The 12,728-nt window shown below is 47.6% G+C and overlaps 1 protein-coding gene across 9 annotated transcripts in view; it reads right to left on the bottom strand.

Annotated features, from left to right (window-relative positions):
* ANK1 (ankyrin 1) overlaps positions 1-12,728 on the bottom strand; it is a 243,700-nt gene that overhangs the window by 17,981 nt on the left and 212,991 nt on the right. For 7 of the 9 annotated variants that reach the window (XM_032288089.1, XM_032288091.1, XM_032288095.1 and 4 more), the window contains one exon: positions 1,541-2,099. In XM_032288089.1, coding sequence (XP_032143980.1) covers positions 1,541-2,099 — 559 coding nt within the window. The remainder of the gene's footprint in view (positions 1-1,540; positions 2,100-12,728) is intronic. The other 2 variants (XM_032288096.1, XM_032288097.1) reach the window with 1 other exon arrangement.

Raw genomic sequence — 12,728 nt, 5'->3', positions numbered from 1 at the left:
TTGGGGTGGGGGCCTGGAACCGCCTCCCGGGGGCACAAGAACCATGTCCTTACTTTAGGGAAAACGTGGCAAGCCAGGTGACCTGGAGGGAAGGGGATTCCTCTGTCATCCGCCTCCTGTGCCAGCCCTGGGGGACGACGTGAGCCCCATGTCCTCTCTGTGTCACCTCTCTCTGCAACTGCAAGGCCTGGCTTGCCTTGGCATCCTTCCCTGCACCCAGTGGAGAGGCGTGCTGTAGGCCCCGATCCAGATGGGATGATGAGAGCTCCGAGGTGAGCCGGCCCTGGGCGCACACTCACTGTGTCTGGGGGACGCCTCACCTTCTCCTGACCTGCCCATGCTGCCTTTCTGCTGCGGCACAGGGTGGGGCCTTCTCAGCAAGGGAAGCTTGGGGAGGAGAGCACCCACTGCTCTACAGCTGAAAGCTCTGTCCTGCCCCAGATAAGCCCACCAGCCTCTCCTTCAAAGGGGATAAGCAGGGAGGGCGCCATTATCAGCTCCATCACATGCAGGCTGTGTGACTGCACACAAATAACTTCCCTGGGTACTGGTGCTTCTAAATATGGCCTTCAACTAAATATGGCCTTCAACAGGAAGCAGGCAGGGGGAGAGGAGCTCAGAAAACCAGCTCCAGCAGCATGCTGAGCCACAGTCTCCCCAGCCTCATGACTGCTCTCCTAAGTGAGCCCTCTTGGCGCCCTGATGTCCCTAAGCAAGCAATTCCTTTGCCCTATGGGAACAGGAAGCCTTAAGTGAGCCTTCCAGCACCCTATGTCCCTAAGTAAGCCCTACCGGTACCCTGATGTCCCTAAGCAAGCCCTCCCGATGCCCTATGTCTCTAAGAGAGCCCTCCCAGCACTCTATGTCCCTAAGTGAGCCCTCCCAGCACCCTGTGTCCCTAAGCGAGCCCTCCCAACGCCCTGTGTCCCTAAGCGAGCCCTCCCAGCACCCTGTGTCCCTAAGCGAGCCCCCCCAGCGCCCTGTGTCCCTAAGCGAACCCTCCCAGCACCCTGTGTCCCTAAGCGAGCCCCCCCAGCGCCCTGTGTCCCTAAGCGAGCCCTCCCAGAGCCCTGTGTCCCTAAGCGAGCCCTCCCAGAGCCCTGGGTCCCTAAGGGAGCCCTCCCAGCGCCCTGTGTCCCTAAGTGAGCCCTCCCAGCATCCTCATGTCCCTAAGTGAGCCCTCCAAGGGCCCTCCCAGCGCCCTCCCAGTGCCCTATGTCCCTAAATGAGCCCTCCCCATGCCCTCATGACCCTAAGTGAACCCTCCCAGTTCCCTAGTGTCTGCATGTGTGCTCTCTCAGTGCTCCTGGGGTCTCTCCTGCTGGGCATACCTGGCGGGGTGCTGGGAAAGCCCTGGCCTTTGCAGATGGTAGCTACGCTCCTATATTTTGTGGCTGCCAGACTGAATGTATTCACTCCAGGGCAATTAGAACCCAGGGTCTGGGTTGGCATCAACACCTGTGTCCTCACTGCAAGGCACAATCTTACCCAGGAGCCCAGAAGACACAAAGGAACCCCGCTCCCGCAGCCAAACTCTTACCTGTCCTGACTCCTCTCGGTCACCCGACTCACGGTGGGGGAGTGTGTGATTCGGGCTTGCACCCTCTGCTGGCCTGAAACAAGAGACACTTCATTCTCTGAGTCCTGCCCTGCACCTGTCGCGTCATCCTGCCTCTTAGAACCTGGCAGCTTCTCTTCTGACCTCTGACCTTCCTCCTGTTCAAGCAAATCGATAAGGCCATTTGTGGCATCTGAATCCACTGTGTCGTCCTCCACAAGTTCCAGAGAGCCCAGCTCGGGGGCCCGCGGTTCCTCAGAGAGCGCCCCCTCCAACTTCCACTCGTGACCTGTGGCGTCAGAGTCCTCGGCCTTGCTGCACTCCAGAGAGGAGTCCTCAGCAGTGACCAGGGAGGGTGTGAGGCCCGCAGACCACACCTGCATGTCAGACATCTCCAGCATGGTGTCATGCTCCGTGGCCGCCAAGGGGATGGCATCTAGGACAGCCACCTCGTTCCAGTACTGGTCTGCACGTAGCGGAGAGGAAAGCGCACAGCCCAGGGAGGCAGGGGACAGCAGCTCGTCCTGCAGTGAGGAGTAACCTGGATGGGCAGACAGAGGGCAACATGCTCTAGCAGCAATTCCGGTCCCACGCGCTCACGTGCAGGTCCACGCACACGCACACGCACACGTACACGCAGGCGCGGCCACAGAGGTGCATGCATATTTGGGGTAGAGTGGGGGGTTTCCAAGCTCCAAGCCCAATGCTCAGGCCTTGTGGCTGCTGCCTGGGCATCCAGGCAAGAGAAGCAAGGCTCTGAATTGGGTGGGGGCAGCCAGGGCATGAGGCAGAGAAGATGGAGCTCCCTGCTGGATGGCAGAGACAGGACTATTTCTTATCCAGTTCAGAGCACTAGATAAAGAAACCTTTATCCAAAGGACTTGTGCTCCAATCTCTCACTGATCCCATGAAAGCTCCACTTCTCCACGGCTGGGCAGAAATAGACGTTGCACCTCGCACAAAACTTCATTTTAGCTCAGTTCTTAGGTTCTCAGTTAGGGATGTACCTTAAAGGGAAGGAAAGTCCACCCAGAACCAGGGGTAGTAACCAGGCTGCCCTTGAGGAGCCTACTGGGGTACACCAAACACCCAGAGAAATCTGTGCAGCGGTCAGTGGGAAACAGCCTTCTGGTGTGGCCAGGTGTCACTTTCCTCAAGTTGCCTGCTGGTTCCAGAAACTCTGAATGATCTAAAGTGCCACAGGGGAGGGCTCTTACGGCTCAAAAGGGGCAAGGTCAGAAGGCACCATGAGACACCAGGTCCACCCGCCCCAAAGCCCTGCAGCCATGAGCCCTGAGCTATTTGTCCCAGATGCAGGTCAGCCCTGACCTGGTGGGAAGGGAGCCAGCTTGCTCAGGCTCTGAGTGCATGGCTGATAGTCGCCACGGCCTGCCCATCTGCTGTTCCCTGCGCCTGGCTGGGACGGGGATCCCTGATTGTGTTCTGGTTGGCTTTGGCACTGGCTCTCTGATGTTCAGAAGTGACTGTGACACTGAGTGAGTGGCATGCATGCACGTGGGCATTTGTGGGGATGTCAGCGCTCCATCTGGAGCTTCTCAGCCCTCCTCTGGCTGGGAGCGGGGACCTCTGCTACAGGAGAAAGAGGTCTCTGATGTCCCATTCAGAACAGCTGCTTCTGTGGGTGGGAGAAGGGACGAGGAGGCAACCTCGTCTGGGGAACCAGGAAGCAAGTACGTGCTTACAGCAGCTGGAGAACCCGCAGAGCTGAAGGGGGACCCTGGGGAACTTCCTGACATCCTGAGATGTCCAGACACCCTGAGAGTTCAAACCTAGTCCAAATGCTCTATTCTGCCATTCAGACTCCCCACTCCCCACTCACATCCAACTGTCCCTGAGCTGTGTCTTGATTCCAGCCAGGCAGCCTCTCTTCTTGCCCTCTCACCCTCTGCTCAGGGCCTCCGCTCCTGCTCACCTGCTCCCCTGCTTTTACATCACTAGCTCCATTTATTCTCGTCCACTCACTGTACAACCAAAATACAGATGTGATTACATGCCAGGCACTGTGCTAGGGGAATGGGGGTGACAAATCTCAAGCACACACACACACACACACACACCCACTCACACACAAATACACATCCACTCACACACGCACACACTCATACCCATATTCACACCCCCACACACACACAAATACACCCCCCCACAAATACACACACCCACTCATAATCACCCACTCTCACACACACACACTCATACACACACAAATACACACATACACCCACTCACACAAATACACACACAAATACACATCCACTCACACAAATAGACACACAAATACACATCCACTCACACACGCACACACTCATACCAATATTCACACCCCCCCACACAAATACACACACCCACTCACAATCACCCACTCTCACTCACACACACTCTCACACACCCCCCCCACACACATGCACATACACCCACCCATTCACACAAATACACACAAATACACAACCACTCACACACACACACACACTCATACCCATATTCACACCCCCACACAAATACACCCACCCACACACACATAAATACACCCACTCACAATCATCCACTCACACACACTCACACACACACTCTCTCTCTCTCTCACACAGATGGGACAGCTTTTCATCTCAGGGCATTTTCCCAACTTCAGCTCCTGTTGCTCTCCCTGTCTCTGAGGCTGTCCTAGGCCCCTTGCGAAGGCAGTTCATGGAAATGCAAATCCTTGAGGACAGGGCGATGTCTGCCTTCCTCTCCCCACCCTTCCCTACAACAGGATTGGGCCTCCACTTGTCCCATCAGCACAGCAGAGCTCTCCAGGTGTGCGAGAGGACCCAGCAGCCGGAACAGAAAGACCTCAGGCTCATTTAGTGGAACCACAATTGCTATCATGTACCTGTGTGTTCAGTGTGCCCAGAGCCACGCTGTGCGCTCCGCATGCATTCTCTTAATTGTCCCAGGAAAGTTTTCTTCCCTACAAGTCTATGTGGTTCCAGGTCCCAAATGAGCGGGGAGGATGAGCTCATGAAGGTGGGGTGGCTGGGAGCAGGGCTGCACGGTGGCAGAGACTGAGGGAAACCCCTTTTAGCTCTGGCCAAACTAGGAAGAACAGGAGGAGGGAGTGGGAACAGTAGGTGAAATGGGTAGGTCACATCTTACCATGCCATGGCCTTCAAACCCTTAACAGAAATCCCTCCAGATATACAAAAGCAGGACATTTTAGGGTCAAGTGATGATTACTTTTCCTATTACTCTTTCGGGCACTTTATATTATTTACATCACTTACGGAGCTTTTTTTTTTTTGAGCCAGAGCCTTGCTGTGTCCTCCAGGCTGGAGCACAGTAGTGCAATCTTGGCTCACTGTAACTTCTGCCTTCCAGATTCAAGTGATTCTCCTGCCTCAGCCTCCCCACTGGGAATAGCTAGGATTACACGTATGTGCCTTCATGCCCGGCCAATTTTTATATATTTTTTTTTTTCAATTTTTATATTTTTAATAGAGATGGGGTTTCACCCTGTTGGCCAGGCTAGTCTCGAACTGCTGACCTAAAGTGATCCACCTGCCTCATGCTCCCAAACATGCTGGGATTACAGGCTTGAGCCACTGCGCCCGACCACTGAGCGTATTTTTAGTGCAAAACATATCTAATGTCTTATTTTTAATTGCCACAACAACCGTACAAGGAAAAGAATATGGTTCCTACTTTACAGATTAGGACTCTAGAGGTTTAGCAACTTGCAAAAGGCCACACGGCTAGTAAGGCTGGTCTTTTCCAAGGACTTTGCCATTAATCTCTTTTAGAAATAGTTTTGTTGAGGGATGGTTGACATTCAAATGCGTATCTTTAGAGGGGGTGAATTGGTACGTTGTGATACGTGTGTACACCCATGAAGCCATCACCTCAAAGAAGAGAAAGGACATTTGTCACTTCAGAATGGTCTTCTCATGCTTCTTTGTAATCTCCCTCCCCCTTCCCTCCCCACTCCAAACCATTCCCAGGTGACCACTGATCTGCTTTTTGTCATTATACATCAGTCTGCATTTCTCAGGATTTACATAAATGGACTCATACAGTATGCACTCTCTCTCTCTCTGTCTTTTTTTTTTTTTTTTTTTTTTTTGGCCTGGCATCTTTCACTCAATATAATCATTTGGGTTTCATCCACGCTGATGCATGTATCAATAATTTTTTTCTGTTGCTAAGCCATAGCCCATTAGATGGCTATACCACAGTTTGTAAATCTATTTACCTGCTAATGGACATTTGGATTGCTTCCAGTTTGTGGCTATTACACATAAAGCTGCTAGGCTGTATGAACATAATGCTTTCTTTTCTCCTGGGTAAATACCTAGGAATGGAATGACTCAATCGTACAGTAGGTATCTGTTTAACTTTGTAAGAAATGATCAAGTGGTTGCACCATTTTGCATTCTGACCAGTGGTGTATGAGAGTTCCATTTCCCCCATGTCCTCACCGACACTTGGTATGGCCAGCCTTTTAAATTTTAGTCATTCTTTTAGGTGTGTGGTGGCACCTCCTTGTAGTTTTAATTTGTATTTCCCTAACGACTAATGATGTTGAGCATATTTTCATGTGATTATTTGCCATGTGTATATTCTGGGTGAAATGCCTGTTGGAATCTTTTGTCCAATTTAAAAATGGAATTGTTTTCTTATTATTACTTTTTTGAGAGTTCTTTATATATTCTAATGCTATAGCAGATAATTATTTGCCAATATTTTCTCCCACTCTGTAGCTCATCTTTCCATTTTCCTAACAGTGTATTTTGAAGAGCAGAAGTTTTGATTTTGATGAAGCCCAACCTGACAATTTTTTCTTTTATGGATTGTGCTTTCGGCGTTGTATGTGAGAAATCTTTGCCTTAACCAAGATCTTTAAGGTTTCTTTCTTTTGTTTTCTTCTAAAAGTTTTACAGTTTCAGATATTACATTTAATCTATGACCCATTTAGAGTTGATTTTTGTATACAAGGGAAGAATCCAAGTTCATTTTAGTTTAGATTTTTTGGATAAATGTTCATAAATGATATTGGTCTGCAGTTTTCTTGTTAAATGTCTTTTTTCCTAATATCAGAGTAATGCTGGCCTCGTAAACTTAGTTGAGAAGTAATTTCTCATTTTCAGTTTTCTAAACAAATCGTTTCTTCCTTAAATGTTTGGTAGAATTCACCAGTGAAGCAGTCTGGGGGTGGACTTTTCTTTGTAGGAATGTTCCAAACCGTACATTTAAAGTCTTTCAATTATATGGGGCTATACTATTTCTTCCTAAGTGAGCTTTGATAGTTTGCGTCTTTCAAGGTATTTGTTGATTTCACCTGTTTTCCAATTTATTGACATAAAATTGTCATAATATACCTTTATTGTCCTTTTGCTATCTATAGAATCTGTAAATCTTCTATAGCTATTATATATTCCTTATATATAACTGATATTGATAATCTGCAGGTCTTTTCTTTTTTATAATCAGTCTGGCTAGAGGTTTATCAATTTTATTGATGTTTTCAAATCACCAGCTTTTGGTTTCATTAAATTTCTCCATGTTTTTCTGTTTTCTATGTCACTGATTTCCACTCTGATCTTTATTATTTCCTTTATTTTATGATTTTGAGTTTAATTTAGTCTTATTTTTCTAATTTCTTAAGGTAGAAGCTGAGGTCACTCTAGAACTTTTTTCTTTTCCAGTGTAGACATTTAGCACTTAAATTTTTCCCTAAGTACGATTTTAGTGGCATCCCATAAATTTTGATATCTTGCGTTTTTATTTTCATTCAGCTCAAAATATTTTCCAATTTCCCTTTTGCTTTCTTCTTTTACCTATGGGTGACTTAAAAGTATATTATTTAATTTCTAAATATTTGGGATTTTCTAGATATTCTGCTATCAATTTCTAATTTAATTGCGTTGTGGTCAGAGAACATACTTTGCATGACTTAAATCCTTTCAGAGTTAGTGAGACTTGTTTTATCCATTTTGTTTGGCTATTAGCTATAATTCTTTATTATTTTAGTGGTTGCTTTAGGGTTTACGGTATACATACTTAATCTATCATAGTCTACCTGGAGATGATACTATCCCACTTGGCATATGGTATAGAACATTACAAGAGTATACGCCATTTTCTCCCCTGACTTTTGTGCTATCGTTGTCATACATTTTACTTTTATATAGGTTATAAACCCAATATTGCATTGTTATTATTTTTGTTTAAATAGTTGGTTACCTTTTAGTGATTTAAATAATGAGAAAATCTTATGTATTTATCCTGGTAATAAATATTGTTGGCACTATTCTTTCCTTCATGTAGATCATATTTCTGTCTGGTATCATTTTTCTTTGGCATGAAGTCCTTTTTTTAAAAAAAAAAATTGTAGCATAGTGATGAATTGCTTGCTCCTGGTGATAAATTCTTTCAGCTTTGGCATGTCTGGAAAAGGCTTTATTTTGCTTTCATTTTTGAAGTTATATTTGCTAGGTATAGAGGTAGTCTAGGTTACTTTGGAGATGTTTCTGTCTTCTTTAAAGATGTGGCACACTTTAAAGATGCCCCACAGTCTTCTGACTTGTGTTATTTCTTATTGTCTTTCTTTTTTCTTTGTTTTTTGAGATAGAATTTCACTCCCGTTACCCAGGCTGGAGTGCAATGGCACAATCTTGGTTCACTGCAACCTCCACCTCCTGGGCTCAAGCAATTCTCCTGCCTCAGCCTCCTGAGTAGCTAGTAGTACAGGTGCACAGCACCACAGCTGGCTAATTTTTGTATTTTTTGTAGAGATGGGATTTCATCAGGTCGTCCAGGCTGGTCTCGAACTCCTGAGCTCAACTGATCCAGCTGCGTTGGCCTCCCAAAATGCCAGGATTACAAGCGTGAGCTGCTGTGTCCAGCCTTGGCTTGTGTTGTTTCTAATAAGAAATCTGATGTCAATCTTACTTTGGTTCCCTTGTATATAGCAGGGTTTTTTTTTTTTTTTTTGTCCTCTGGTTGCTTTTAAGATTTTCTCTTTAACACTGGTTTTGACCAGTTTGCTAATCATGTGCCCTGATAGAGTTGCTCGTGTGTTTCCCGTGCATGGGGTTCATCAAACTTGTTGGATCTATGTCTTCATAATTTTTATCAAATTTGGCAAATTTTTGTCTACATTTCTCTTTTATTTCTTTCTTTCTTTTTTTTTTTTTTTTGTTTTTGCGGTGGTATCTCACTCTGCTGCCCAGGCTGGAGTGCAGTAATGGGATCTCAGTTCACTGCAACCTCTATCTCCCAGGTTCAAGTGATTCTCCTGCCTCAGCCTCCCAAGTAGCTGAGATTACAGGTGTGCACGACCATGCCTGGCTAACTTTTGCATTTTTTTTTAGTGGAGACAGGGTTTTACCATGTGACCAGGCTGATCTCGAACTCCTAACCTCAAGTGATCTCCCCGTCTCAGCGTCCCAAAGTGCTGGCATTATAAGCATAAGCCACTGTGCCCAGCCCCATATTTTTTACAATACTTTTTCTTCCTTCTTTTCTGTTGGGAACTGTAGTTTCACATATTAGGTCACTTGAAATTGCCCCATAGCTCACTGATACTTATAAACATTTTTCTCCAAAACAGAAAGAAATGAAAAATGTTTGGAGTTTCTCTTGCTATATTGTCAAGTTCACTAATCTTTTCTTCTGCAGTGTCTAATGTCTAATCCCATCCAGTGTATTCATCCTACACATTACAGTTTCATCTCTAGAAGATTGGTTTGGGCCTTTAAAAAATATCTTCCATGTCTCTACTTAACTTTTTTGAATATCTGAAATACAGTTACAATCACTTTTTCACTATCTTTGTCTGCTAATTCTTTTTTTTCTTTCTTTTGAGATGAAGTCTTGTTTTTGTTGCCCAGGCTGGAGTGCAATGGCACTATATTGGCTCACTTCAATCTCTGCCTCCTGAGTTCAAACAATTCTCCTACTTCAGCCTCCCAATTAGCTGGGAATGCAGGCAGCCGCCACCTCGCCCAGCCAATTTTTTTTGTATTTTTAGTAGAGATGCAGTTTCACCATGTTGGCCAGGCTGATCTTGAACTCCTGACCTCAGGTGATCCACCTGCTTCGGCCTCCCAAAGCGCTGGGATTACAGGTGTGAGCCATAGAGCCCAGCCCTTTGTCTGCTAATTCTAACTCTCTGTCAACTCTGGGTCAGTTTCAGTGGATTGCGTTTTCTCCACATTATGGATCTTGTTTTCCTTCCTCTTTGTGTGTCTGGTTACTTTTACTTAGATGCTGGATATTGCGAATTTTACCTTGTGGAATGCTGGATGTTTTAGGATTCCTGTATGCTTGAGTTTTGTTCCGTTATGCAGTTAATATACTTGAAAGTAGTTTGATCCTTTTGCATTTTGCTTTCAAAATTTATTAGGCAGGACTGGAGCTTTGGGGGTTACCTTTTCCCTATTTCTGAGAGGATACCCTTCTTTGTCCCCTGAACAAAGGCTATGAGAGATCAATTGGGAACAGCTGGCTAATTCTCAGCTGAAACTTGTGGGAGACCCTCTGCAGGTCTCCAGAGTGTTCTATCTGTGCAACTGTCTTCTGTCTGGTCCTCTATCTTGAGAACTCAAGCTCCCCTGGTCTCCCTGGATTTTCAAAACAGTAAACTAGACAGCTGTAGGACCCACCTCATTTATTTCCCATGCTTTGTGGATCAGTGTCTTTTGCTATCTGATATCCAATGTCTTGAACGCTGTTGTTTCATATATCGTGTCCATTTTTTGGTCTGCAGTAGTTTCAAGCAGGAGGGTATATCGAGTCCCTGTTACCCCTTCTGGCCAGAAGTGGCACGCATCACATCTGACATGGCTCCTTGGATTTGGCTGGATGAACATTCCATCACTCCTTGGAATTGCGATGAGATTTGAGAACTGGGAGAGGGAAGCTTTGCAGCCACAGGACACCTGAGGTGCATTCTTGGGTTCCTTTTGTGACTTTTCCACCTTGAGACTTCCATGGCATTCACTTTAATGGAATCTCACCCAATTAAAGATGTATGGGGCCGGGTGCAGTGGCTCATGCCTGTAATCCCAGCATTTGGGAGGCTAAGGCAGGTGGATCACCTGAGGTGCAGAATTCAAGACCAGTCTGGCCAACATGGTGAAACCCCATCTCTACTAAAAATACAAAAATTATCTGGGCATGGTCGTGGGTGCCTACAGTCCCAGCTACTGGAGAGGCTGAGGTAGAAGAATCACTTGAACTCAGGAGGCGGAGGTTGCAGTGAGCTGAGATTGCACCACTGCACTCCAGCCTGGGTGACAAGAGTGAAATTCTATCTCAAAAAAAAAAAAGAAAGAAATGTATGGGAGAGCACATGTACCGCTGCAGGAAGACTTGGCTTATCTTCACCCTGGGACTCCTTCCCTGGGAACAGTATTTAGGGTGCATGCCTGGCTGCTCCCTCTTCCAGCTACGCAGGCTGAGATCCAAGGCCGCAGGTAGCTAGCTGTACTCCTGGTGCCAGGGGGATCCTATGAAGCTGCAGTGATGCTTATAGAAGCCCAAGTACATCCTTGTGAGGAATAGCTCACAGATCTGGGGTGGACCAGACCACAGGTAGGCCCACTGGGTCCCCCCGGGCGAGTTCCAGAGTGTTTGTCTCTCTGGGGGTCTCATGCAGCCCCATCACACTGGAGACACCTGCCCCTCCCCCAGTCTAGAGGCCTCCACTTGGGGCTGCATGTTGGAGAAATGGGGTAAATGGCAGCCACACATATTGGCTGGGGCTGCATATATTCAGGTAGTCCTTGCTCACTCCAGGTCACTGCCCTGGTTCTGTGCTGACCCAAATCATCCTGCTAGCTTAATGTCAGCAGCAAATGGGACAACAGGGGTCATCAGACAGCCTCGCCCCAGACAAGACCACACTTCACTAACTGCAGTTGTGAAGAGTTGAGGGAAATAAAACACATTCGATTTCCAAGCAGACATTAGAATGTGTCCAATTTATCGGGCCAAATGGAGCTCACATGGTGTGAGCTGACCATGTCTCCTCTCATAAGGGAAATCTGTTTTATTTTCAGAAACATGCTATTTTATTTTGGCTTTATAGGCCATGCTTTCTTTATGTCTATTCCTGGGGCCTGGGCAGTCCACTCCTGGGCGGGAGAAGCACACTGGCCTTTTGGCCTGGGACCCTCTGCTCTGGCCAATCCAGGTGCTGGTGGTGAGCAGAGCTAGGAAGGAAGAGAGACAGCCTCAGGCCTCTAATTCCCAGACACCACACACTTCTGTCACACTCATGGAGCTGCCTATCACTGCCTGGAGTCCCAGGGCTTCAGAGGAAGCTCAGACACACAGAGGGACCAGGAAATGCACAGAGATGCCAAGGTCCAACTGTGGGCATCGGGGCAGCAGGCTGGGTGGGCACCAGGTCAGATCATCATGAGACCTGCCCAGGGGAGAGCCGGAGAAGCTGCAGAGCCTGTAGTGCCCCTGCCCCCCTTAGACCTCTGACTGTCCTTTCACCTTCTCTCCAGATCAAGGGCACTCAGATGAGGGCCGGTCTTCCTGGAGCAGGGAGGAAGGCAGGAAAAACACAAAGAAGCCGATTTTGGACCAAGCAAGGCATTGGTACATGAGTCTGCTGGGGCCGGAGGAGGGTGCGCAGGGCACATAGCTGGGTCTAGGTGGACCCGCAGGAGTGTGCGTCAGGGGCTTCTGAGGCTGCACAGAGCAGCCAGGAAGCACTGGGCATTCAACTGTGACCATCTGAAATCAACTACTCGGCAGTGGACTCCCTTGAAGACTTAAGTACAATCATGCCACTCTTTGGCTCTCTGATGGCTTTCCAGCTCACTCCACGTCAAATCCAGTGTCCTCATGACAGTCTACGGGTAAGCTCCGTGTTGCCCTCTGGCCCTCACTTCTGCCTCTCTCCCTCTGTCCCTCTGCCCCAGCCTCCAGCCACCTCCCCATCCTGTGAACGTACCAGGAAGGCCCTCTTCACACTCCCTGCTCTGAAACGCCCCTCCCCAATGCCCACGCAAGGCTCTCGCCGCATCTCCGGCAAGTGCTCGAATGCCACCCGCTTCCCTTGCACCATGGAAAAGCTTCTCGAAGGAATAATTTTGTTTTGTTTTGTCTGGTTGAGAACAGGTTTCTCTCTCCTGCCTAGCACAGTGCCTAGCGT

The sequence above is a fragment of the Sapajus apella genome, unplaced genomic scaffold (genome assembly GCF_009761245.1).
Source record: "Sapajus apella isolate SASKATOON/1434 unplaced genomic scaffold, GSC_monkey_1.0 scaffold21, whole genome shotgun sequence".
NCBI lineage: Eukaryota > Metazoa > Chordata > Mammalia > Primates > Cebidae > Sapajus > Sapajus apella.
Note: the sequence above shows the minus strand (reverse complement) of the source record. Positions and strands in the feature narration are given on the sequence as shown.